General features: G+C 35.6%; 1 protein-coding gene across 3 annotated transcripts in view; it reads right to left on the minus strand.

Moving 5' to 3' along the window:
* Nucleotides 1–24,739, minus strand: part of ARMC2 (armadillo repeat containing 2) — a 70,305-nt gene that overhangs the window by 16,059 nt on the left and 29,507 nt on the right. For all 3 annotated transcript variants that reach the window (XM_062570990.1, XM_062570988.1, XM_062570989.1), the window contains exons 6-12: nt 23,640–23,710; nt 18,772–18,864; nt 15,358–15,533; nt 14,423–14,525; nt 11,964–12,184; nt 10,002–10,147; nt 7,632–7,731 (exon numbers count right to left, since the gene is read on the minus strand). In XM_062570990.1, the coding sequence (XP_062426974.1) occupies nt 7,632–7,731; nt 10,002–10,147; nt 11,964–12,184; nt 14,423–14,525; nt 15,358–15,533; nt 18,772–18,864; nt 23,640–23,710 (910 nt within the window). The remainder of the gene's footprint in view (nt 1–7,631; nt 7,732–10,001; nt 10,148–11,963; nt 12,185–14,422; nt 14,526–15,357; nt 15,534–18,771; nt 18,865–23,639; nt 23,711–24,739) is intronic.

A 24,739-nucleotide genomic window follows, 5' to 3' on the forward strand; every position in this document is an offset into this window, starting at 1 on the left:
ACAATAATTTGTTTTTGAAGGAGTAATGACACCATATATTCTGTTCAACTCCTAAGACTTAATTTTCTGACAACCCTATACATATGACCACTGTTTTGAAAGATTTCTTCACTTAGCTAATTCTAAAAATCTATTCCTTGCACTGCGCAAGTTGTAAAGGTATTCAGTGTGCTTGCTGAGTCATAGAACCAGCAATTTATCTTGACAATTAAAATTTATTTGCCCTTTTCTGTAAATCATGATAAATATGGCTACAAATAGTACAAGTTTATTTATCAGAAAGAACATAAAGCCAACTAGGTAGGTAATTTTTAACTCAAACAAGATAAACAAGGCAGGTTTAGGGAAGTCCATTCTAACGCTTGCACATATTAGCCAAGTACCTGTTTTTAGTCTGTTTGGTACCTGTACCTGCCTTTGGTGGGAAGGGGAAGTCTGAAAACAAAAATTCAGATTGAATCTCTAGCTGTAAAAGAAATGTGCTTTTCATATAACACAAACCTAACAGAGTTAGTAATAATTCCAGCAGTTGCCAAGCAGGATGAATTGCTTTTAGGAGTCATTAGGATCAAATTTAATTTTCAAATTTGTCTTTCAGCTTTATTATACACCCTTGGAAAGGAAGGATGAGACTTTTCTTTGCAGGGACTAATAGAGGAAAAAATAACAGCAGTTGCACCATTTTCTTCCAAATACAGTAAAGATTCAACTTGAAGTGACATCCTGACTGTGAAAATTCCCAGTCAAATCCAGAAGTAATAACCAATTCCAAATGAAATTTGATTGGGGGGGGGAAGTGGAGGTGGGGAGGGAAAGGCGGGAGAACAACCTGGAAGTATCAAAAGCAAATGAAGAAACCTTCAAGCTTTCAGTGGACCAAGAAAGTTTTGGCTGCTCCTGACTGAAGGACCTGAAGTAAGAAGCAGATCAAGAAGTACTTTGTCAGTAAAGAGCGAACTCCCCAAAAATATTAATGCATTTGAGGATAAAGACATTAGAGTAACTACCTCTGTGCAACACAGCTCACAGGGCCCTAACCAGTAATTTCTCCATCAAGAAATCTGTTTAGATACACTTTTCTGAAAACAGTACAAGTTTACTTAATACATGTTAGCAATTAAGAACTCATGTGCTTAGGTTAGCGAACACCTGGGGATCTGGAAAAGGTAGCAAAGAAAAGCAAGCATGTTGTCAAGAGAACATTTGGTGAAAAGCAGTGCATATGCTCTACTGTAAAGCATTTCAAGAACTCACAAACTGAAAAAACTTGAACACTACTGCCATATTTCCTCCATAGTATTGCTCTAATGACTGTTGATCTGCCTACTCTTATTTCTAGTTTGAATTTGTACAGCTTCATCCACTACTTCGTATTTTTTTTTTCCCCTTAAAGGACAGTCTACCATCAGAAATTTCTTCCTTATATGGATTCTATTAATAGATGACTTGCTCATGGTTTAATCTTTGTCTTTGATAAATTAATTTCCCTAATCTTGTTTTTCAGGGTATTCTAATCATTCTTGTAGCTCTTTTCAGAGACATTCAAAGCATCTTTTGTAGAATGAGAATACTAGAAGAAAGAAAAATATTTTAGTAATAGTGTCAGTAACAAAAAGCAGTATTACCATCATGCTTTTCTTATTTGATATTCTAACGTTTACCTATCTAATAATTACCTTCACTCTCTTGTATCTTCCAGTATACCAGAAGAGCAGGTTTTATATGAAATCTGCCAAAGACTGAATGAGTACAGGCATTGCTACATTCCCTGACCATTTTACTTTCAGAGCATACATTTTGCATTTTCCTTACTTTGGACAAGGGGGGAAAAAAGAAAAAAAAATACAACTAGAGTATTAGGAAGATGACATATACTGTCAGTTAGGCATATTGTCAGAACTTATATTGTAGGGAAAGGGTGACCTTCTGTGGTTATTTAGACTAATCAGCAGGGGAATCCTTTCTAGCTGTCAGTACATTTATCCCAAGATGGATACTTTCTTCTTGAAAAAGTGTCAATTCAGGATCGAATGACTGATCAGTTACAATAGGCATATGCACACACAAAACCCAGGAGCAAAATCTCATATTTTAGTTCTTTAATGGCTACTTACCATGCTCCTTTCATAGCTTTTAAATTGCTCAAGGCACTGTGACATTGAAGACGTATTGTGGGAGAAGAGGGAGGAGGAATAGAAAATACTTATTTGTAAATGTAGGAGAAAAGAAACACAATCTGCAAAGTTCTTTGTAAGTTTACCTTGACAAGCATTTCTTTCAGCAGAAATGGTGGCACAAGCAGCACCCACTCTCCTTTCCATTCACTCTTCAGTTCCCAACTCATGTCGAGTCTTCAGTATTTGTGAAAGATAATGTATTAATTTGTATTTTTTTGCATGGCTGCTCAACAAACAAGACTGGGAGTGATGCAGATCATCATAACCAGCACAGGGCAGGGTTTTTTTTTTGGGTTTTAAAAGTTATTGGAATCCAAGTCAGTTTTATGACCTGATGTGGTCATAGACCACACAAATGTGGCCATGCAGCCACATAAATAGCTGTCCTCAGCCCAAACAAGAAGATGGCACAGGGGTGAAAACTGAGTCACAGAAGCACAATTAGGCCATCACTGTTGAGTTCTTTAGAGGCAAGCTATGAATATAGACACACAAACACTGCCAAAAAGATAAAAATATTTATTTTTTAAAATTAGAAAAAGTATATCTTCATTATCTTGTAAGATGATGATGCCACTGAGCAGCGTGCCAATAACACACTTGAAATATTCAGGAAGCAAACACCTAAACCTATTCTAAACAGCCACAACATTAGAATCTACTCTTAAGAGCCTGTGGCTGCTTTGGGTCATTAAATGACTTATGTTATATAACTGACTGACTGAAATGGACAGATACCAGGTTCCTGGCAGCTCATCACACAATTCTCTACAAGCCAGCCAGAAAAACAGCCGGGAAAGCCAGTCACTGCATGCAGATAAGCCTTCGTCTAATAAATAAAGACAGAGACAAAGCAGAGACATTCTCTGCATTTTTGGCCCCCGCCTGCTTTTTCCCCACTGCAGCAATTCTAAGAGCAAAAAGACATTCAACAACCTTAGAAAGAAGTCTCTTTCAGAGGGAGAAAAGAAGTCTTACAAGAATAAACCTGCTTGCTCACACAAGGCTATAAACCAAGTTGGAACCTGCTACCTGGTAGCTACATTTGAAACGAAAGCTGGGCAGATCCAGGAACAGCAATCCAGTAAATGGGGACACGTCCTTAGAGAGGATGACCAAGAAATTTCAGTCCATTTTTTATTTAATAAATTAGTTTTTACATTGTTAAACGGGTAAATCAGTGTGCAAATTATAACTGTAAATTAGTGCAGTTCTACTAGCTGATGCAAGAGATGCAAAACTAATAACAAATCTTTTCAAACACATCAAGAGTAGGTAGTCTGTCAGCATATGCAGGACTAACTGATGATCAGGGTAAAACAGGAGCACTGGGGGAAGAAAATGTCATTGCAGAGAAGCTAAATTAGTCTTTGCACTCATTTGTGTTCACTATGAAAGGGACCAGGAAGTTCACAGCCTTTCTCTAGGGAAGACTCAGAGGATCTGTCCAAAATTGAAGGGATCATAAACAATTTTAAGGAACAAACTGTCAAAAAAAAAGTAACAAATCATCAGGACCAAATGATAATCTCTCAAGAGTTCTAGAAGAACTCATTAATTAAATAGCTTATTTACTGACAGTGATGTGCAACCTCTCACTTAAAACTGCCTTGATGCCTGAGGACTGCAAGGGTAACAAGAACAACATCTATTATTAGTAAAGGATCCAAGATCCAAGGGAGATTGAAGCAGACTCTTCTTGGAGTTCCATGAGGTGCTAGCTCAATGTTCACAGGAGGGAAAAAAAAAAAAAGGCAAATTAGATTTTGGGAATTACTGAGATTGTATACTTACATACGTTTCTGTGTTTCTGTGATGTGACCACATCTTAACTGCCATATACAGGTCTTGTCCCCTCATCTCAAAAAAAGATACATGATACAGAATTGTAAAATGTTTAGAGCAGAGCGGCAAGGATGAACAATGGTATGGAGTAGCCTTCATATCAGGAACAACTAAGAAAGCAAGGACTCTAACCTTTGAGAGGAGAGAACTCAAAGGGGATCTGAAAGTTTTAGAAAGTCAGGAGTGGTATAGAATGAGCGACTAGCAATCAACTACTCAACAATTTTTTTCAATACAAGAATTAGAGGGTATCAAGTAAATTAATAGAGGCTGAGCTCAAAGAAAGTAAAAGGAATTATTTGTGCAATGCGTAGTTGCTATGGGAACTCCTTGCCAATGAATAGAGGGGAGACTAGAGGAGTTCATGGAAGAGATGTGTATTGAGATTTATTAGGTACATGAGGAACCGCATCTGGCTGAGGAAGACTATTCAAAGAAATAGTTGGAGGTCTGGAAAGTACAGGTGGTAAGTATCACATATGCTTCCCTTGTTTTTATTCTTCTCTAGGCATCTGATTTTCCCCACTTGTTGAGGTAAGGATAGACAGGCCTTTGGAGTGACCCATTATGATTAATCTTTTGTTTGACAGGCAAGTGCTGCATTCAGTGACTCAGATGCTTAAAAACTGTTTTCTAACTGAACCCTACTTAGGTTAAACTGAAGAATAGAGACTCTGTGGCTATACAACAAGCACAAGATTTCATCTATGAAAATATTAGTATAACACCCTGCATTTGTGCACATTAAAATTGAAAATAGCCTCTTAACTGTTCACTGATAAAAGATTACATAGATTCTGCCAGGGCTCCAAAAGTCCACCTAAATTCAGGCAGTGCATAACTGACTGACAGAAGGTACTGCCCTATTTATGCAATCTTCCTACTCTGAAAACATGGCTTCCTTGTGGCTTATGGCATTAACCAGTCTGAGAAAGTCATGCTTTCTTATAACTTATCTGAAAAGCTTAGAAGATGAAGATCAGGAAGGAGAATCAGGAAGGAGAAGCAGCAGCTTCTGGATTTCTGGAGATGGGCAAAAGTATGAAGTTGACTATGCACAGAAACATGCAAAGCTTATCCTGCAGGACAGAGATTCTACAAGAACTCTGACAGCTGTGTCACCTGGCAGCCAGCAAGGACGTTTTTGTTTCCCCACACGAATAAACTCCAAAACCAAGTACCAGTAAAGTTGAACGGAACACGTATTCCAGATGCTTAGAAAAGTGCTGCTGAATTCCTCATTTCTACCTTACAGATTCAGCCATCCCAATCCTGTATACTCCTTATTTAAGAGTATGACACATGAAATTAAGGTCTTGTGAACGCAGTTTCCCCAAAAAAACCTTTCACACAGAGCTGATCTACTGCTCTCCTAATCCTTCTGCTCCTCTACCCAAGAGGCAAAACGAGGAGGGACAAGAGAGAGACAGAGAGAGAGATAGAGTTGAAGCTGCAATGTGGTAAAAAACAGACTAGCTGGGTGGCAGCTGTGGAATTCACTACTTGGTGTGGGAACAAGTCCATTTTTAATTTAACCAATTTTTAGTCCTACAGATTTTGAATGCTTTGAGTTAATACTGATTTATCTTCCTCTTTGCTGCTGCTGCTTTTCGCAGCAGACAACATTATTCACACTGCTGTCAGCTGTTTTCTGTTCAACAGATACCAACTCACTGTGTAACTCACTAGCTGTCAACATATGGGGGGGGGGAGGGAGAAGGAGAGGCGGAATTAGCTGTGCCAACTGCACTGCAGGAAAAAAGACACACTCCTCACAGCTCAAGCGTTTGTTGTATAGTGCAGAAAAAAAATGCTGCATTGCATTATCCATCTTCTTCCTGCTTCTGCAGGGCTTCAGTAAGCTGACAACTGACAGTTGCATGTTTGTTCAAAAATCACAATAAGAAAAAAATTATTTCGAAAACACTGCATATACAATCATCACAGTATAATAATTTGTTTTAATACAGATTATTTCCTTACTAGTTAATATTTTGATAAAACAGAGGCAGTATTTAACACAAAAAATAATGACGATCTACTAAATAGGGATATTCTAGAAGCACCTAAAAATTAGGTGGACAAAAAGAGAAACTGATTTCTCAACATTATCCATCAGCAAACATTTGGAACTTGTATGAGAACCTAGAATTCCTTATGGCACAAACCTATTACATCAAGGGCCTAGAAAAGTTTCCCTTAAAATTACAGATGAAGATTGAAAGATGTTACTCAATTTAAGCTTCATGTTTCCAGTTCTGTCATTTGTTCTTTCATGTTTAGCTTTTATACAATACTCACAAAGAAAAATACCCATGAATCTAGTAAAATACTATGCATTTCATATTTCTCTTATTATTTACATAGCGTTCTACTAAAGTGTTTCTGAAGACTGTATAGCTCAGGAGCAGCCTGAAACCAAAGATGTTCATGTATGCTGCAGAAATGTTAATTAACAAACATTCAGAAGTACAAAATAACAGTCTTTCTCCTTCATGTGCACTGTTGCAGAAAACAAGGAGGCAGGTAAACAGGAAAGGGAGAAAATATTTTTATATTAGGCAAGAGAAGGGGTATTGATTGCCCAGCACAGCTGATACTACTGTCCTTAACCGCCTTTAAGAACAGCAGCACAATAGCCCACCTTCCAACAATTCTCTAGGAACTGCTAACCCTCAAATAAATTGTATAGGTTAACTAGATGTCCTCAAGCTAGTTTAGATGCTGGAGCAGCTAAGGAACTTTCCTACTTTTAAGAATAATCTTAGTATGATTTAACATTGTGTTTCAAAACCTTGTTTCACCTCTGAACACCAGTGCTTTACACAAAAGTTATTTTCTTCTTAAACTTTACCTGACAAGAAAGCCCAGTTATTTGCCATACGCAGGGCATTCCAATGCAGCAATCTTTAAAACAATAATCCTGCACCAAACTCCCAAAGCCTGGTGCTCTGATACACATAGGAAAGATACAGTAACGGTCAGTTCAGAAGCACTAGACCCTTCAAAGTTCTAGGAAGGTCACCAGCAAGTATACTCCTGTAATTTTAGCTAGCAATTTGAGACATGTTGACAAACTAACCACTTATTTCTAGGTGCATGTTCCAAATGCAGTCTCCTAGATGCATGGTTTTCTTTGGCAGAAGACATTTCTTGGGTATGTGCTGAAGCTATCACCTCAGAGTTTATCAAGGAACAATTTTTCCCCTGCTTTTTAAACTGCCATCTCTGAAAAATCTACACTTCTTTTGCAGGTGAGTAGGGCAGGAGAAATCCCTATGATTTTCTACTATTAAATATTCAAATAAACTATTTACTTTAAGAAGTGTATTTTTAAAGCTAAGACAAACAATCAAGTACCCAGAGGACTGTTTTTATACATGTAAGGATAGACAAGTTAATCGACTGTCTGTTCTCTATACTGCTTTGTGTTTTTAATCAAAATGATTTCATTTCAATTATTTACTACTTAGAAATGCTATCAACCATTAAAATGATTTATTTGGTAAATGTGCATAGAAGTAGGTCACTGAAAACAGGCTTATACCCAATAATACACAGACATATCAGAGGATTAATATATAAAAATCAAGAGATGAAAAAACTGACCTGCTTCTTCTGGTGCTTGTTTAGTAGGGCTAAAAATAAGATGTAACATCTGGAGCAGTCTGCCAAAGCTGCACAGAAGTCATTGTAGGAAGAAAGTTTGCTATAAAGGTAAAAAATAAAATATAAATGAATGCGAGCTTTTTCTCCCCCCTCAGAATTTTTTAAGTCACTTTGCTTTTGGCTCTCAGAACCATATTTTCCAACAAATGAAATGAATGCAAATGTTTTGTCCTCTTCTAGAAGCACAGAACTACATAACACTAACAAAAAAGTCTAGCTATCCTGGACACAGTGAATTATGGGAAGAAGTGAACATAAGGAGCTTCCCAACCTACTTGCTGCATGGGCACAGCATGCTAACTCTAGCACGTCTTAGGAGACCTCTAATTTCAAGATGACATGAGAAGTCAGACTGGAGAGGAACAAAAAGTCTTATTTCTAATGCATGTCTAGTAGAGCCCAATGATAGCACTAACAGAACACATTTCTCATGAGCAAATATGGAGAATATGCCTTCTGGCAGTCATGACATTATGTCTGCATTTTCTACACTGCATACCTTTACCATTATAAAAAATAGGAAAGGATGTGCTTTAGTCACACCAGAAATACTGCAGTATCAGACTGAACCAGGTAACTTTTTACTTCCCACGTAGTCGAAACCAGTAAATATCTGCATTGATGTCCAATTACAACAGATTATAACAATATTTATAGACCTAGAGACACAAGTAATCTGAACAGATTTGAAAAATCTTCTCTGCAGAGAAGCTTCCTAGAAGTTATTCACTGAGAGAAGAGAATAATCATTCCATATTCCTAGAGGAAGTGCAACCTTCAAGTCTGTTCTACATTGCACAGCAAAAATTATTTTTTTCCCTGCAACTGCAATTTCCACAAAGCTGATTGAATTGATTTTATGGCTAATCTGTATCCTCAGAGCACACAGTTCACCAAACTTGAGGAAAAAAATGTGAAGCAGCAGGAATCTTTAAATAAGACAAATCACTTTTAATCCACATTGAATTCTAGATCAAGTAAATATCCTTCTGAGAATGGCAGCATAAGTATTGATTACATATAATTACAAAACTATTTCCTAATAGAAATAGTTTTTCCTTTTCACAGCATTTTACCAAGTAAAAGAAACTCCTCAGCAGTAGTAAATATGCTGAAATTGCTGTGATCATTGCTAGAATTTGACTCACTTAGGAACAAAATTAGACACACAGATGTGGACAAACTGGCATGGATTTGGGGAAGGAATTTACATGTACTCCTGTTTTACAAAGAGTAAACTGCAGTGGACCAGACTTTATCTGTGTTTAACTGTGGAGGAAGGCAAGACAGACCCTTAAGTGGCTGCTCTTCAAAGCACAACCCAAGCTTATCTGGCAAAGAGTGAGATGGATAATTTGGAGTGGCTGAGCAGGAAGAAAAGTCCATAGCAGCATGAGTTCTCAACAAATGTGAAGCCATAGGGCAACATGACTCACAACAGTAACAAACTAGCAATGGCAAATACTTTACCCAGAGTAGCATTCATAGCTTGCACTTATAACCAAATTATCTTGAAATTACCAATGATTTCACAAATACTACAAAATCCTTAAATTGTTTGCAAGTCCATTTAGCACTAGGCACAACAAGTTTTTCCACTGAGAGGCTATGCAGGCTACAAGATCCTTTTGGGCAATTCACTCACATGGATCTCCCTCAAAAAGCCACATCTTGAGAGATAGCCACTGAGCTGCTCAAAAAACTAGATTCTTTCAGTGCTTCCATCTGCACATTCAAGTCCCAATCCCACAGATTAATCTCAAATGTTCTGCAACAGCTCAAAACAATGAATGCACTTTTGATGTTCACGTGAACATGAGTTGCATTCACGTGAATCATAGATGACTCAAATGAATCATTTTCTTTCATGTATTTTATTTTTTAATCAGTCTCCAATATGACCTTAAGCTTGTGTAATTTTTCCTTATTTTTTTAAATATGGTCTAAAAATAAGATTAACAAATATTTAATAATTCATACAGCTTTAAAACATAACAAATAGTATTTTAAAAAATTTCAATCTAAATCTGTGGGATAAAAGGAGGATGCAATAGAACAAAATACTTTTAACAGGAACAATGAATCCTAGTTTGTACAGTTGCAATAAAACAATTCTATGAGTATCAATGAAGATACAGTTGCCACACAAAATCATTAGAAACTACTCAGGGCTTTTCAAAAGCACTTTAATGGAAGTAAGTAAATCTTTTCCAGTTTTAGTGCTTTATCCTGTCTTACTTGAAGTCACTTGAAACAATAGCACTGACTCGATTGCATGCAGAAGTAGACAGAATTGTCTTCTACACATACCTGAATATCCTGACAATATAGGTACACACATCCGTATCATTCATACGCTGCTCTAGCGCCACACAGAGCTCAGGGACTGCACCATTGCAAATGAGCTGGCATCTTGCCTCAGGTAAATCAGCCAAGTTTCGCAAAGTAGCTGTCAACTTCATATAGAATATTTAAAGATTAATAAATCATAGCTGTTTAACTACAAGATCCACACTGTTCTGAAAATTTAATAAAGCTAAGATCTGATTTGTAACATCCAAAGCAGTCTGAATGTTCTGTTAACATTCTGCACATATATATCCAGCAGTGAAATGATAACACCAAATGTGCAAGTAACAAAATTGTGTATAATAAAATAACTGTCTGAAAATGAAAGATTGATATTGGTCTTTCTCTGCATGTAACTTCCTCCTCTGAGGAAAACATGATCTTGCAAAAGTTTTAAAATTCTGTATGCATATCAATGGAAACTTAAGTGAAATGCTGTGAATAGTTAAAGTACTTTTTTGCATAATGGCTGATTTTGAAAATCTACATTAGAGTCTTGCAAATTAGAGATATCTAATTAGCTTGCAACTCCAACTATTACTCAGTTATTATCAAAATAACATGAATTGTTATAAAAATACAGTACAGTTTATTTTCTTTTATTGAAAAACTTCTAAGTTATTCAAGATCAAGAGAAATCTGATATTCAAACAGTATTAAAATGAAACAGCTTTAGTCCTCACATTTATTTTACAGAAAGCAAAGTATTTTCAGAAGGTACTGCTCTATTTCAACGAGTTTAAAGCATAAAATATTTCACAACTCGTAGACAGGCAAAGTGAACTATTCATTACCTACTCCAGGAATCTCTCTCTCTTGCAAGATAAAAATATTCAAATACCCAGGTCAGATTGGCAATGACACAAACTAGCTGCTGATCTAAACCAAAAACTTACCATAAAATTAAAGTGAGGTCGCTTAATCTAAAATGAATGCAGTGAATCTTCAAATTTTCCTTATTCCAATAACAAAATATTGGACCATGGGTCTTGATTATTTATACTATTTATACTAGTACAGGACAAAGACAAAAGTAAGAAGTTTTCAAAAGAGAAAACATCACAAGCTATACTCTAATTATTTTTGTTATGGAAAAGCTTTTGCAACTATAGATCTAAAATGTTTAAGTGTCTTAACGAGAAATAAAATTACCTGAGAAAGTTAATTAATACAGAACTTCTGCAAAGCAGAAATGTTAGGGGAATCTAAAACCCCTGGAAATAGACTCAGATTTTAGGAAAGCTCTGTAACTGACTCTCAGCGTAACTTGAAAGATCTTTACAATATTTATCAATAAATCTCAGAATTGGGTTATTTTTCATATTCATCATTCACAGAGGAACCTCGCATGTTAAAAGATACAGTTTCGAGCCTGCAACCTTCCAAAAGCTACTCTGCTGGGGCTTTTATAACTCCATTTTCCTTAAATCACACTTCTTCAAAAACAGTTTTTCAAATTACTATATTTTCCTATACTTTTTGAAATGCACTATTCTTGTAATAAGTTTATTCTAATCTGGTGTATCACAGAACTGATTTGTACTGATTGACTATTTCACTTTAAAGAATTAAGAACACATTTTAACCTAAGTTTGGTATAATATCTCTCATTGGCATTATAAAGAAATAATATTTCTAAATTCCTAAAAAATATTTTAAAATATAAAAGATAAACAAAATATAAAAATATTTCTAAAAATATTTCTACTAATTTCAAAATTTCTAAAGGCTCTAAAATTAACCACACAAATACCTACCATAATTAAATTTTGTTCCTGACAACTCCATGCAATCTTCGCAAAAGAAGTCCATTCAAATGTAGGGTAAACACTGTCAGTGACACAGAGTTAAATAATTTCCTCTAACCAACCTTTTAATTTTCCCTTGCAGTGTGCATTTTTAGAAATAAAAATAAATGCTAACCTGGACTAATAGGTGGCCCAAGCTGAAGAAATGTGTCTCATTTTCTTTGATATTATTAATCTGCTTCATTAACTGCAGCAACACTTCAACAGCTTGTTTGTTGACCATTTCATTAATGAGCACTGCATTTCCAGACATGAATTTTACAGCTCCCATACAATACAGGAGAGCTTCATTGTTTTTTTGTAGATCTTCCATTCTCAGAACCTCCAACAAACAATCTACAATGAAAATTAATATTCAGAAAGCCTAAGATTACTATTTTGTATTTGATAGAGTCCAGTCCTTGAAGAGATTAACAAATGGAGGAGGAAGGAAAAAAACAGAACAAAAATAAAAAAATCCCAAACCCCACTACTCAAAGCACAGATGCCTGTATCAAATCCTACTTTTGAAGAGTCTGTAGCTTTTTTAGCCTTACTATTTATGTAGGTCAAGAACTGTAACACTTCTGCTTTATGCCAACCATTGTCAGGCACCTGAGTTTAAATTAACAGTTGTTAGTTGTTTTAAGTCCAGTGTATCCTTTACAGTCAAAATTGGTATAGATTATTAAGTAATCCTAGCCAGTTTTATGCTTCAAAATTTCCAGATAACTAACTGAAACATGTATTTACTTCTGCTTGGACACATTCCATATAGCTAAATAAAACCATTTTCCTATCATTAAATCTGACAAGTTTCTAAAGTTTTTCTGATATTTCAAAATATATGCATGTATAAGGATGCATATGTTTCTCCCAGCTCTTCCCCAAACTCCCATTCTCACCAACTGTATGATGGTCACACTTGGCTATGACAATGTCAGAGCAGCTTCAAGTCTCCTCCCAGGGGCTTGAACAGTAGCTGTCTATTTTGGCAATGAATGTTTAATCTGTTTCTTCTATTGGAGCTGCTCCACTGGGCATAAATAGTTCATAGGGCCAGAGAGGGAAAAAGAAATTCTATAACCAAGTGACTGAAACTGTAACCTGGAGTGAAGATGACCCAGGTTCAAGTCCTTGGTTTGCATAAGGTGTGTCTAAAACACTCTCCATGAAGAGTGAATCAATCAAACAAAAAACCTTCTTTGACTACTTTTTAAACAACAGAGAAAGAGAAAAGAGAAAGGAAAGTCACTGAAGATAGAAGTGAGGGGGGGGGGGAAAAGAAAAAGCCTTATACAGACATAGCTGATCAACTCATCCAGATTCTTGAATAATGCTAATCTCTACAAAACTCCAAACTCCATTGAGCAATCTGAGCTGTTCTCTTGTCTCAGAGTCCTTTCCAGTTCTTACAACTGAAAAGGCTTATCTGGTCTTCATTCCTGCCAACACATACACTAAACTTTAACACTGTGAGCACTCTCATTCATTTAAATGAGCTACCCATATGCTTTAACTTATGCAGATGAAATAAATGTTTGCAAGATCAAGGCCTAAGTTAATAAGATATAAAGTTTTAATAAAAATTAAAGGAATGAATATCAACACTGGTTTTCATTCATACACCTTTTTTTCATATTTCTCGTATTTGCAAAGTAATAAGAAACATCTGATAAGAGTGTCTCTCAACAAGAGATTCTTGATAGAACTCAAAACCCAGGAGAGAGATCTTTGAGCCATTGTTGACAGTTCTCTGAAATTGTTGGGTCAATGTGCAGTAACAGACACCCTCCCCTCCCCCCCAAAAAAAAAAAAAAAAAAAAAAATTGTTCTCAGTACCCTTCTTGACGATGGCCAACAGGATAGAGGGTATTATCTTGCTTCCACAAAACCTTGGTACAGCCACATCTTGACTACCACTACTCTACACCTCAAGAAAAATACAGTAGAGTTGGAGAAGCTATAGAAAAGGGCTACTAAAACAACTGAGAGAATCAAGCAATTTTCATACAAAAGGAGACCCAAAAGGCTGGGATGTCTCAATCTGAAGAGGAGAAGGTTGAGATACATGCGACTGAGCCTTACAAAGGTATGAAGGTGGAAGTAAGCTGAGAGATGAAACGCTTACAAATTCTGCAATACTAGAATGAGGGACACTTGATGAAAATAGTAGATAGGTTTAAAACAACCTCTAGGAGGCTACTCTGGGAGACTGTACACACAGACAGAATCAGAAAGTTCAAAAAGGAATTAAGACAAATTAATGGATAAAAGATCCACAAACAGACAGAAAAAAAAGGATCAGGCCGGGATGGACCATCTGCCATCCTAATATAACAAGTCTGATGGAGAAGTATGGGAAAAAACAGCACATGGAAAGCAACTAGGCTTGCATGTTCTCTCTAAATAGCATCTCCTACAGCTATCCTCAGACACAGAATACTGGACTAGATGAACCATTAGTTTGACCTCGTAAGAAATTTTTAGCATGTGACAAACATTAACTCTCAGATTAATCATCTTTAAAGCCACAGGAAAAAAAAATCTAACTCTTGCATTTCAACATCTTATATACAAGAACAGAATACATACCCAATAATTTATCATTTTGTATGATATAATCATTTTTTTCATTTCTGCAAATTTTAAATGCAAGCTTGCAGACAGTGATAAGATTTTTTCCATTCACTTTCATCTGCAAAGAGTATAAGAGACAAGAATCAGAACTAAAATCTATGTATAAAAATACTCTGTAAATTTTAAAAGTTAAGACTTCATGACAAACCTATTCCCACATGAGAACTCTCAAAAATCCCAGATGAAACCATGACAAAATAGTGAACCACACTGAAAAATCTTGCAAAATTCAAGGACTCTAATATCTAGTTGGTTTAAGCTCTATCAAATAAATTGTGCCACCTGACTAAAATAACAGGTGATACATATGTATTTTTTAAAATATTTTACACAGGTAGCATATTGGGTACATTTTTTCTTTAATTCACTCTTACAAAAGAAATTCTGCACACGATTCACTGGTTAGGTATCTACAGCCATACAAAGATACTCAGGTAAAGGTGTTTAATCAGCTAAAGATATTACTCAAAACTAAGCTTCATCTCCATGCTTAGATTTTATTATTTTTATTATTATATATTATTACAAATTGTATTATTTAAACAAAAATAATTTATATAAAAAATAAATTCCTGCATGTGCATCCCAGTTTTAAGGCAATGTCTCTTTTCCATGTACAAACAATACACTAGCCAGCATATACCAGCTATCCTGTTTTCTGTCCCTTCTTCCTCCCCTAGATGTAATTCTCATCCAAAAATATGCTCCAACAGATGCCTATCTGGATAAATGTGAGACAAGTATCCAGATAGCAAGACATTGTGCTTAATGAACAGTTAGTTTAGATGCAGTTTAAAAGTATGAAATGCAAAATTAAACGCAAGTAGTAGTTCACAATTTTGAGCTTTACATTCTACCATATTACAAAATATCATTTTTTAAAGACTTACAGACAGAATAATCTTTGCCAGCTTCAGGCAAAGTGGGTCTGAATCAATGTCTACAAGTCTATATAATGTCTTCAGAAGCACACTTTTCCTTTTAAATCTTTTCCCAAACATATTTCCTTCATTCAAAGCTTGATGGAGTTTGGTGCAAGCCAGGCAAAGATTTTCTATATTGTCTTCTACTTGAAGTGAGTAGGAAGATAGAAAAATGTAGAAATTAATGATCAGTACCATCTTCTCCAGAGCAACTCAATATATAGACACAGGAGAACAAAATAAAGAATAGTTTGCACCACAAAGAAATCAGGCACCTAATCAATCCCTTAAAATGCTAACTGTTTGGAAACAGTTTTATGTTGGTCTTTCCAAAAGAAGAGAGACTTAAATTTAGCAATCCCAGAATAACAGGGAGAACTAAAATGAAACTCTTCTTCAATGCTCAATAATCAGACTGACCATATGCCCACCAGAAAACCGTGATTCTGAAAAAAAAAATTCTTTAAACAGCCCTACCAAACATTATACATAAAAAGCTATAGACAATTAAGGAATATTTTAGAATCACAGAATCAGTAAGGTTGGAAGGGACCTCTGGAGATCATCTAGTCCAACCTCCCTGCTCAAGCAAGGTCACCTAGAGCATGGTAGACAGGGTTGCATCCAGGCGGGCCTTGAAGATCTCCAGAGAAGGAGACTCCACTACCTCTCTGGGCAACCTGTGCCAGTGCTCCGTCACTCTCGCAGGGAAGAAATTCCCCCTCACGCTCAGGCGGAACTTCCTGTGCTTCAATTTCTGCCCATTGCCTCTTGTCCTGTCACATGGGGCAACTGAAAAGAGTTTGTCCCCACCCCTTGACACCCTCCCTTCACGTACTTGTACACATTGATAAGATCCCCCCTCAGTCTTCTCTTCCCCAGGCTGAAGAGGCCCAGCTCTCACAGCCATTCCTCACAGGGCAGATGCTCCAGCCCTCTGATCATCTTTGTAGCCCTACGCTGGTCTCTCTCCAGTAGCTCCATGTCTCTCTTATTTTCTTCATATGCATTTTACCTAAAGTTTATATCAGGCGTTGCTGGGATTAAGACAGACTGAATGCAAAAATTCATTAGAACTCTTCAGTACATAGCAGAAGGGAAAGATGCATCTGGATGGATGACTGTTTTCCTGATGGAAACTTCATCCATCTCTTAATCTAAGTGCCTCCAACATGTATTTTAAATACATAAAAATAAAACCTGCAGTAAGCTATTAGAAAATCTGCATCTCAACACAATGAAATCATACACATTTACTTTAGAAGGAAAAGGGAAAGTCCTGCTTGTCTATTTTTAAAAAGCAAGTATTTTATTTTTCACATTTGCTTTTCCCTGTAAGGTGAAACTAACATAGTATAAAACTACTTAAACTTCCTGGAAAAACTTTGCGTTTGCTCAGGCTACACCTTAATGACAAAATGGACATAATCAAGGTGGTAGAAAGCATCTCGCACAAAAAAAAAAAGGATATGAACATGGAATTATGAAGAAAATCACTATATGTAAGACCTCAAAGATGTAAGTGGACTCAAGAAGGCACCTCTCATGTTGGGCAGGGTCTGAAAGTTTGTATTCACCATACTCACCCAACACCACCACTTTCTCCTGCCATTACAAAGGAAAATTTAGCAAAATTTGACATGATCCTAACATCTCTACTCCAATAATCACTGAAATTAGAAGGTCAGAGTAATCGAAAGAGAAAGGGTTGTACTTCATCTTCATTTCAGAAAAATTAACAAAAAGCAAAAAAAGCATTTCTCACACATCCTGTTGGGCATTTCTGAAGTTTATCATCCCTTGAGTACTGGAATGTAACAAAATAAAATACCTGCTCCAGGAGAACAAAAGCTATTTGTTTTGTTTGTTTGTTTTGTCACGTAACAATCATCTGAAGTACATGGCATTCATAGAATTTTAATATCTTAAGCTCCAAGTTTTTTTTTTTGTTTGTTTGTTTTTTTAGTGGAAAGTTTTATGCATATATTCAACCAGGAGAAAGTAGAAGACAAACTTTCCTATTAATATATTAACATGTAAAACTAAACATGACTTAAATGAACATGTATAGGATTAGCTGAAAGAAAATGAAATAAGTGACTGAAGACAAAGTTAAACAGTATTGCATATTACCAAGAGATCCACTCAGAACATTAAAATTATGGAATTCCAACACTCATTTTGATAGAAATATTGCAACCATGCAGTAAACAGCCCGAATGGAGTAATATATCATGCAGCTGCAGTAGATGGGGACACAATTCATTTACTTTTAATCAGTATGAACACTCAAGAAGCAGCAAAACTAACTTTCAGGGTTTTGTAGTCCTACATCAAATCAACTGATGGTAAAGTATTAAAAGATAGTTTCATCTATTATTAAAAAAATGCCATAATTTTAATAAAGTAAACTCTGAAGAAGAGGCATGAAAACTGATTTTCCTTAACTCTGATCATGTCAAAAGGACTGATTTTACCTGAATAATATTTTGCTCACTTATAAAGAACATCTTACTTTGCAAAACTTTAATAATTCAGGGGCTCATATTTGGCAATGTCAGCATTAAGCAAGGAAAGGATGCAGTTACACAGCCATTTTCAAATTTTCTGACCAGCATTTTTCTACACATCAGTGACAGGAGTGGGAAGGAGAATCTTTTCTTTTTAAAATGATGATGTGTTTTTGGAATCAGCACTGCATACGTTTCATACTCTCACACCTACAAAATTACACAAGAAGTTTTCTAATCTGCAGTATGTTACAATAAACATTGCACAGCATCCTGGAAAACTGAAGCAATTCCTTCATTTTATACTCATTTCTAAAGTGCTTGTAAAAACAAAACAGTTTCCTTTCTATATTCCTACCATTCAAATAAATACAATTTTTATAAAAGGCAACTGAACAACCTTATTAATGAAACTTTAAAATAAACTGAGTTATTTCAAGGTTCAAATTTTCAAGCTATAGTTAATTTACTCAATATTGTTTCAACATTCTGAGTCATAACATACTTTTCTGAGACATCTAACACCTTAAACACAAATGGAAGACTTATTTACTTCAGTAAATTTAATTCAAGTCTTCAATACAATCTAAATGTAAAGCATTAAGCCTATGCAGTACTTTTTTCTTAAAATGATTACCCCACCACTGACTTCTAAATTGACAGATATATAATATCTAAAATAAGCTAATTTAATCAGACAGGAACTTCTCTGAAAAGGTATTTTTCACACTATTAAGACACAGAACATATGAAAGCATAATGAATTAAGTAGTCTGATTACTATTAATCTTCACAGTAAACATAGATGATTCCCTCATGCTTTTCGTAGGCAGTATAGAAAATGCAGACCTTCAAAAACAATGTTACCCACCATTCTCCAGTTCACATAGAATTGGTAGAATCTTTACATGCCAAAAGTTTTCTTCCTCTTCAGATTCATTTACTGTTCTGTCATCCTCTAAGCCTTCAAAAATATATTCAAAACAAGAGCACACATTTAGTGGAGGTTTCAACTTTTACACAAAATAAATAGTTACAAATATTTTATTTATCAGTAAAAAACCTGAAAACGTCGTATGTTGCTGCACTCTAGGTTTATTCAACCTACCCGAGCTTTTCTTTTTCTTTATATATGCTCAGAAATAAAAGTTTCAAACAAAACTAGATTGGATAAATCTTTTGTTATGTAAAGCTGTACTATAAATCAAGATATGTTTTTGTTTGACATTAATGTTTCATTTGATCACTGAATTGAAAGACAATGAGTATATTTACACCAATACATCATACTATTTTTCAGCTGACCTTCAGTTTTCAAGCATGTTAAATTTGTGCTCATGTGATAGCTGCATTAAGAACATCCAAACTGCAGGCAATTCTCTAGGACTAACAATTTTATCTAACAAACATGCAAAGTTTATAACACTAAGCTTGGTTAATTAACACTTTGGTCTCAACTAAGAAGCATGGGGAAAAAGTCTTAATAGTTACTACATCCTCTTAGTGATCCTAACCACTTCATACAATGAGTTCTGAGGGCATCCTAACTGAATTTACGTAAAATGTGTATTTCCCTCTTATTCTTTGTTACATGTTAGATTACTTCCTATACAGTAATCTGAAAGACAAGTATCAAACTACACATATCTGAGATATTTTTGCCTCCACCAAAAAAGTCAGAAAGTTTGAATGCAACAAACTTCCAGCTTTATTATCCTCAAATTTACTCCACAATGAATGTGGAAAAAATTGCTGTTCATTTTCAGAAAGCTTAAGAGTCTACATCACCAAGAGAAATTCTTTGAAATACTTCAGATTTTTCTTAGTCTGCTTCTATCAGAAAATACAAAGCTAAAAATTGTTAGACCAATCAACAGCTGTCTAGAAATCTTCCTGAACCAAACTGAGAACTTGTATCTTTTCTCAGATTGGATAAGAGAGCTCGCAAAAAAAGTGTTTATTAAAAAAAAAAAAATGGATTCTAGGACTGACTTTCATATCAATGCAGTGTAACTTGAAATTATACCTGCTTCCTGGACCCCCTTTTTCCTTTCACCTGACATTGTGTGAAGTAACAGAATTCTGGGTCTTTACTACTGGCACACTACTCTCAGAGAGCTAGAGTTCCTGTGTAACTTGATTTTTAAAGGAATTAACAAATTCAGAGGGTTGTGATCAGTGGCACAAAGTCTAGTTGGAGGCCTGTAGCCAGTGGTATCCCCCAGGGCCAGTGCTGGGTCCAATCTTGTTTGACTTAGTCATCAATGACCTGGATGAAGGGACAGCGTGCCTCCTCAGCAAGTCTGCTGATGATATCAAACTGAGAAGAGTAGCTGATACACCAGAAGAACTCTGACAGCTGGAAAGATGGGCAGAGGGGAACCTCAGGAAGTTCAACAAAGGGAAGTGTACAGTCCTGCACTTGGGAAGGAATAACATCACACAACAGTACAAGCTGGGAGTTGATCTGCTGGAAAGCAGCTCTGCAGAGGAGGACCTGGCGGTCCTGGTGGACAAGTAAACCATGAGCCAGCAATATGCCCTTGTGGCCAAGGCCAATGGCATTCTGAGTTGCATTAGGAAGAGCACTGCCAGCAGGTGGAGTGAGATGATCCTGCCACTCCACTCAGCCCTGGTGAGGCCACAGCTGGAGTGCTGGGTCCATTTCTGGCCCCCCCAATACAAAGACAAGGAGCTACTCCAGTGAGCCCAGCAAAGGGCTACAAAAAATGATTAAGGGACTGAAGCATCTCTCCTATGAGGAAAGGTTGCAAAAATCAGGACTCTTCAACCTGGAGAAGGCTGAGGTGGGGTTGGGGGGGATGGAATCTTATCAATGTGTTTAAATAGCTGAAGGGTGGGTGCAGAAAGGATGAGACCATACTGTTTTTAGTAGTCCCAGTGACAGGACAAGAGGCAATGGGCACAAACTGAAACACAAGAAGGTCCCTCTGAACATAAGGAAAAACCTCTTTACCGTGCTAGTGACTGAGCACTGGAACAGGTTGCCCAGAGAGGTTGGAGTCTCCATCCTGGAGATGTTCAAAAGCTGTCTGGACAGGGTCCTGGGCAACATGCTCTAGGTGACCAGTCTTGAGCAGGGACGCTGGACTGGATGATCTCTACAGGTCCCTTCCAACCTCAACCATTCTGCGATTTTTTTTTAATAGGCATGTAGGCATTTTTTAGTGTTCCAAAGTTATTGTTATAATATTGAAGTTTACGGTCTTTAACAATTGATTATTTTTAGTAGGGAAATAAGTCACATACAACTCCACTGAATAACATGAACAAAACCATTAAAACTAACATGTTTTCAAGTGATATTTGTCACGAAGTATCTCCTACTGCTTGGCACACACTCTTGCATTTAAATGACAATGTAAATTCTTAGCTAGTCCAAGCAAAACAATAATGAATAACAAAACAAAATATACTGTACTATACAATAATACTGATAAAGAGGCTTTCATTGTGAGAACTTTAAATCAGATATCTCAGAGCTTAAATCAATGACTACGGGCTAAGCATTACTTTGAACAGTAAAATAATTAAAATCCTCCTGACTGCTTTAAAAGGCTGCTCTTAAGCTTTCTTTTTAAAAAATACTGTATATCTGTATTAACATTCTACATACATTTTACACTTAGTAAATCTACCAGTGATATCTGTTCCACCAGATCATATATAAATGCTGCTGTTTCATAGGTATTATACTGTTAAGTCTATAGTTAATGTGTACATATACATATATTAGTATATGTAAGTAGGTTATAGAACTGTTATATCACTTCTTTTGCATACTTTACTTTCCAAACCAAATAAACTGATAGCCTTACTTAGATTTTTAATGAGCAATGGCTTATTTAATAAAACACTACAGAGCATTTTTATTAAGTGTGAGTTCTCTTCTGGCTAATCTAAAAGCACAGCTCAAATGAGAATACAAGAGAAGCCTGCACTGATCTTTCCTGCCCCCAAAACCCACATATTGATTCAAGTATCTCCTTCCCTTCCAATTTGCAGCTAAATTTTCCTAAATTGAGAGGTGGGACTGACTTTCTAATCATGCATGTGCCTATGCCATGAAGTTCATGTATGTATTTAGAGATGACCAAACTTCTCACTAGAAAAAAAGAATAAACAAAGCCTTTCAATTCTTTGCTCAGAACAAAAAGGACTGGTTTTTTTTGTGCCATTCTTTGTCCCAAATGTGATATATTTTTTTTTCTGACAAATATACGAAGCTAAAAGCCATACGATGCCATAATTCTTTTAAGCTAGTATCTCTTGTAATTAAGAAAAAAATGTTTTTAAATAAACAATGTTAATTCAACAAAAAGAATTAGCAGGAAATGTTTGATTATAAAGCAAAGAAACTATAGTAAATTGTAAATGTATGTCTCAGTCCTGGGAAATTTTAAAAGGTGCTGATGAAGAGTTTTAGAACTAGCTGTAGTTAAAATACTTCATGAACTTTCCTGAACCTTCAGGTTGAGCAAAATACAATTCAATGGGAAAGATACTCAAGCAAACTGTTCAGTAACTTGAAGATTTTGCTGTCTCAGTTTTTCACAGGTCTTTAACCACAGCTTTGCATTCTGGTCATAAAAAAAAAAATCGCTAATCTGTCTACATTTATTGGTTGCTGTTTTTAGCATGTAAATACAAGAGCCTTAGCAACACTGAGCTTTCAAAAGCCATGTACTGTCTGACTTATCACGTTTAGTCTGTTCACAGAATATTGAGTGGCTACAAATACAGTGTTAAAACAGTCCATCTCCTCTCTAAAATGTGAGAGCATAAACACAATCATATTTGAAAATAGAAATAATCTGTAAATGAACACACCTCCTCAATATAGAGAAGATTTATTCTCGGGTTAAGGATGAAGTACATTTAAACTAAGCAAGCTACACAATGTTAAAAAATAAATATACAAGAAATAATCCTAATAATACACATGATTTTTTTGATAGCACAAATAGTTATGAAGTCTATAAATGGGGAAAATACAGTCACACATAGTACTAACTTCCATAACATGAAAAACACTCTCAGCTCCCTCTGAAGTCAATGAAAGCAGAGCATATCACAGCCTTTGTCAGAATGATCCAGAATCAGGCCAATGCTTAGTTCTAGAAGAACAGTAATAAAACAGCAATGGAGTAGAAACTTCAGGTTTACATACTAGACTCTTAGATAGTCTAGTGACTTTCTATCACACAGTATGTGATAGATAGATATCTGCTACATATGAAATGAGTCAGCTATTGGAAAATATTTTTAAAATATCTGTTATGTTAAAATAGCAAAATGTATCCCTACAGGAGAAACAAAATCTGCATCTTCAGCTAACAGAGCTTGGCAGAGCTTTATTAGTTTCAGGGCAACTATGCCAGTTTACACAAACTGATGGGCCAACCAAGTTATTGGCACACTGTTAAATCTAAATATAGGAAAATTAGTATTCCTAGTATGGGAAAAACACGACAAAAGATCAAGAAATCCTCACTCAAAAAAAAAAAAATCTGTTAAGTATTGTTTTTCTATGCCAACAACACTAAAATCCCCAATATATTTAGAAAACCAAAAATGCTGTTCAGTGAAAAAAGAAAAGGATCTTCAAATCACAAAACTTAGATTATTTCTACTTGACTGTGTTTCATACCTGCAAATATAATGAAAAAACCAAAAAAGAACTATTTTGACTAGAGAATGAAATGCTTTATGAAGTACCTGTTAGTCCTCTTTTCCAGCTTGTACTCCTTGGACATGATGAATTCATGCCCAGCTTTTTCATCTGGTCACTAAAAGACACAGTGTAGACACACACAAAGTACATCAGAACATGATGCTCAAAATGCTTCCTTCAAATGCACTGAATATGACATCAATATATCAATAGTTAATTGGAAAAGATAAAATGTTTTGCTAAGCTATTAGCTTATCCCCTCAAAAAAAAAAAGACACTTACATATAACTTCCTCCAGCATATATTACAAAAAGATCTTTCAGAAACATTGACATATTTACACCACAAGAGGTCACCATTATGGAATAGAAAACCTAAAAGCATTTCCAGCTGTACAATAAAATTGAAAGCTGCAATAAATTATGCTCAGAATTATCCCATTTTATCATCAATTTCATTAACTGAATATAAACTCAAATAGTTTAAAACTGTAAATTCAACCATTCACATGAATAGTGATTAATTCTGTCAGAATTAACATCTCTAAAAGATTTAATGAATAGCATTTTCAAAAACAGAAATAACTTAATCAATAACTTTTAATCTAAATAGTATAACTTCCAGCTCTGCACGTGAACTATCGCTAACTGCAGTAACGACTGGTGTTCTTAATAAATACGCTATCCTGTCATTTTTTCTTGTAAAGCAACACTAGATAATGCCATAATTTCTGTTGATTTTATTAGTCTTTCTTTAGCCAAAGAAAACCACTACATACACGTACGATAAATCTGTTCTTCTATCTACATTTTCAAGCAGCATTGATCTAAAAAACATACGGGTTACAGGCTTCCGTTATTAACAACAGAATCTTCCCTCTCCTTAAAATTCTGTACTAAAAGTCTTGATCTATGTTTTCTACTCTCAGTTTCTGTCTAATTTAACAGATCTTATTCCATTTGTAGCTCATATACCAATATAACCTAATCTCCTAAATTTCCTTTTACAGATAACAGAAGTGTTCCAGCAATGTTATTGGAATTTTTTTTAACCTGTTAATTTGGTTGCTATAAGGCTTAAAGCTAAACTCTTGTTTAAGTGGTTTGCTGGATTGGCGCCTAAATCCTGTCTGCCTGTCCAGACA

The sequence above is a fragment of the Rhea pennata genome, chromosome 3 (genome assembly GCF_028389875.1).
Source record: "Rhea pennata isolate bPtePen1 chromosome 3, bPtePen1.pri, whole genome shotgun sequence".
Classification (NCBI taxonomy): Eukaryota; Metazoa; Chordata; class Aves; order Rheiformes; family Rheidae; genus Rhea; species Rhea pennata.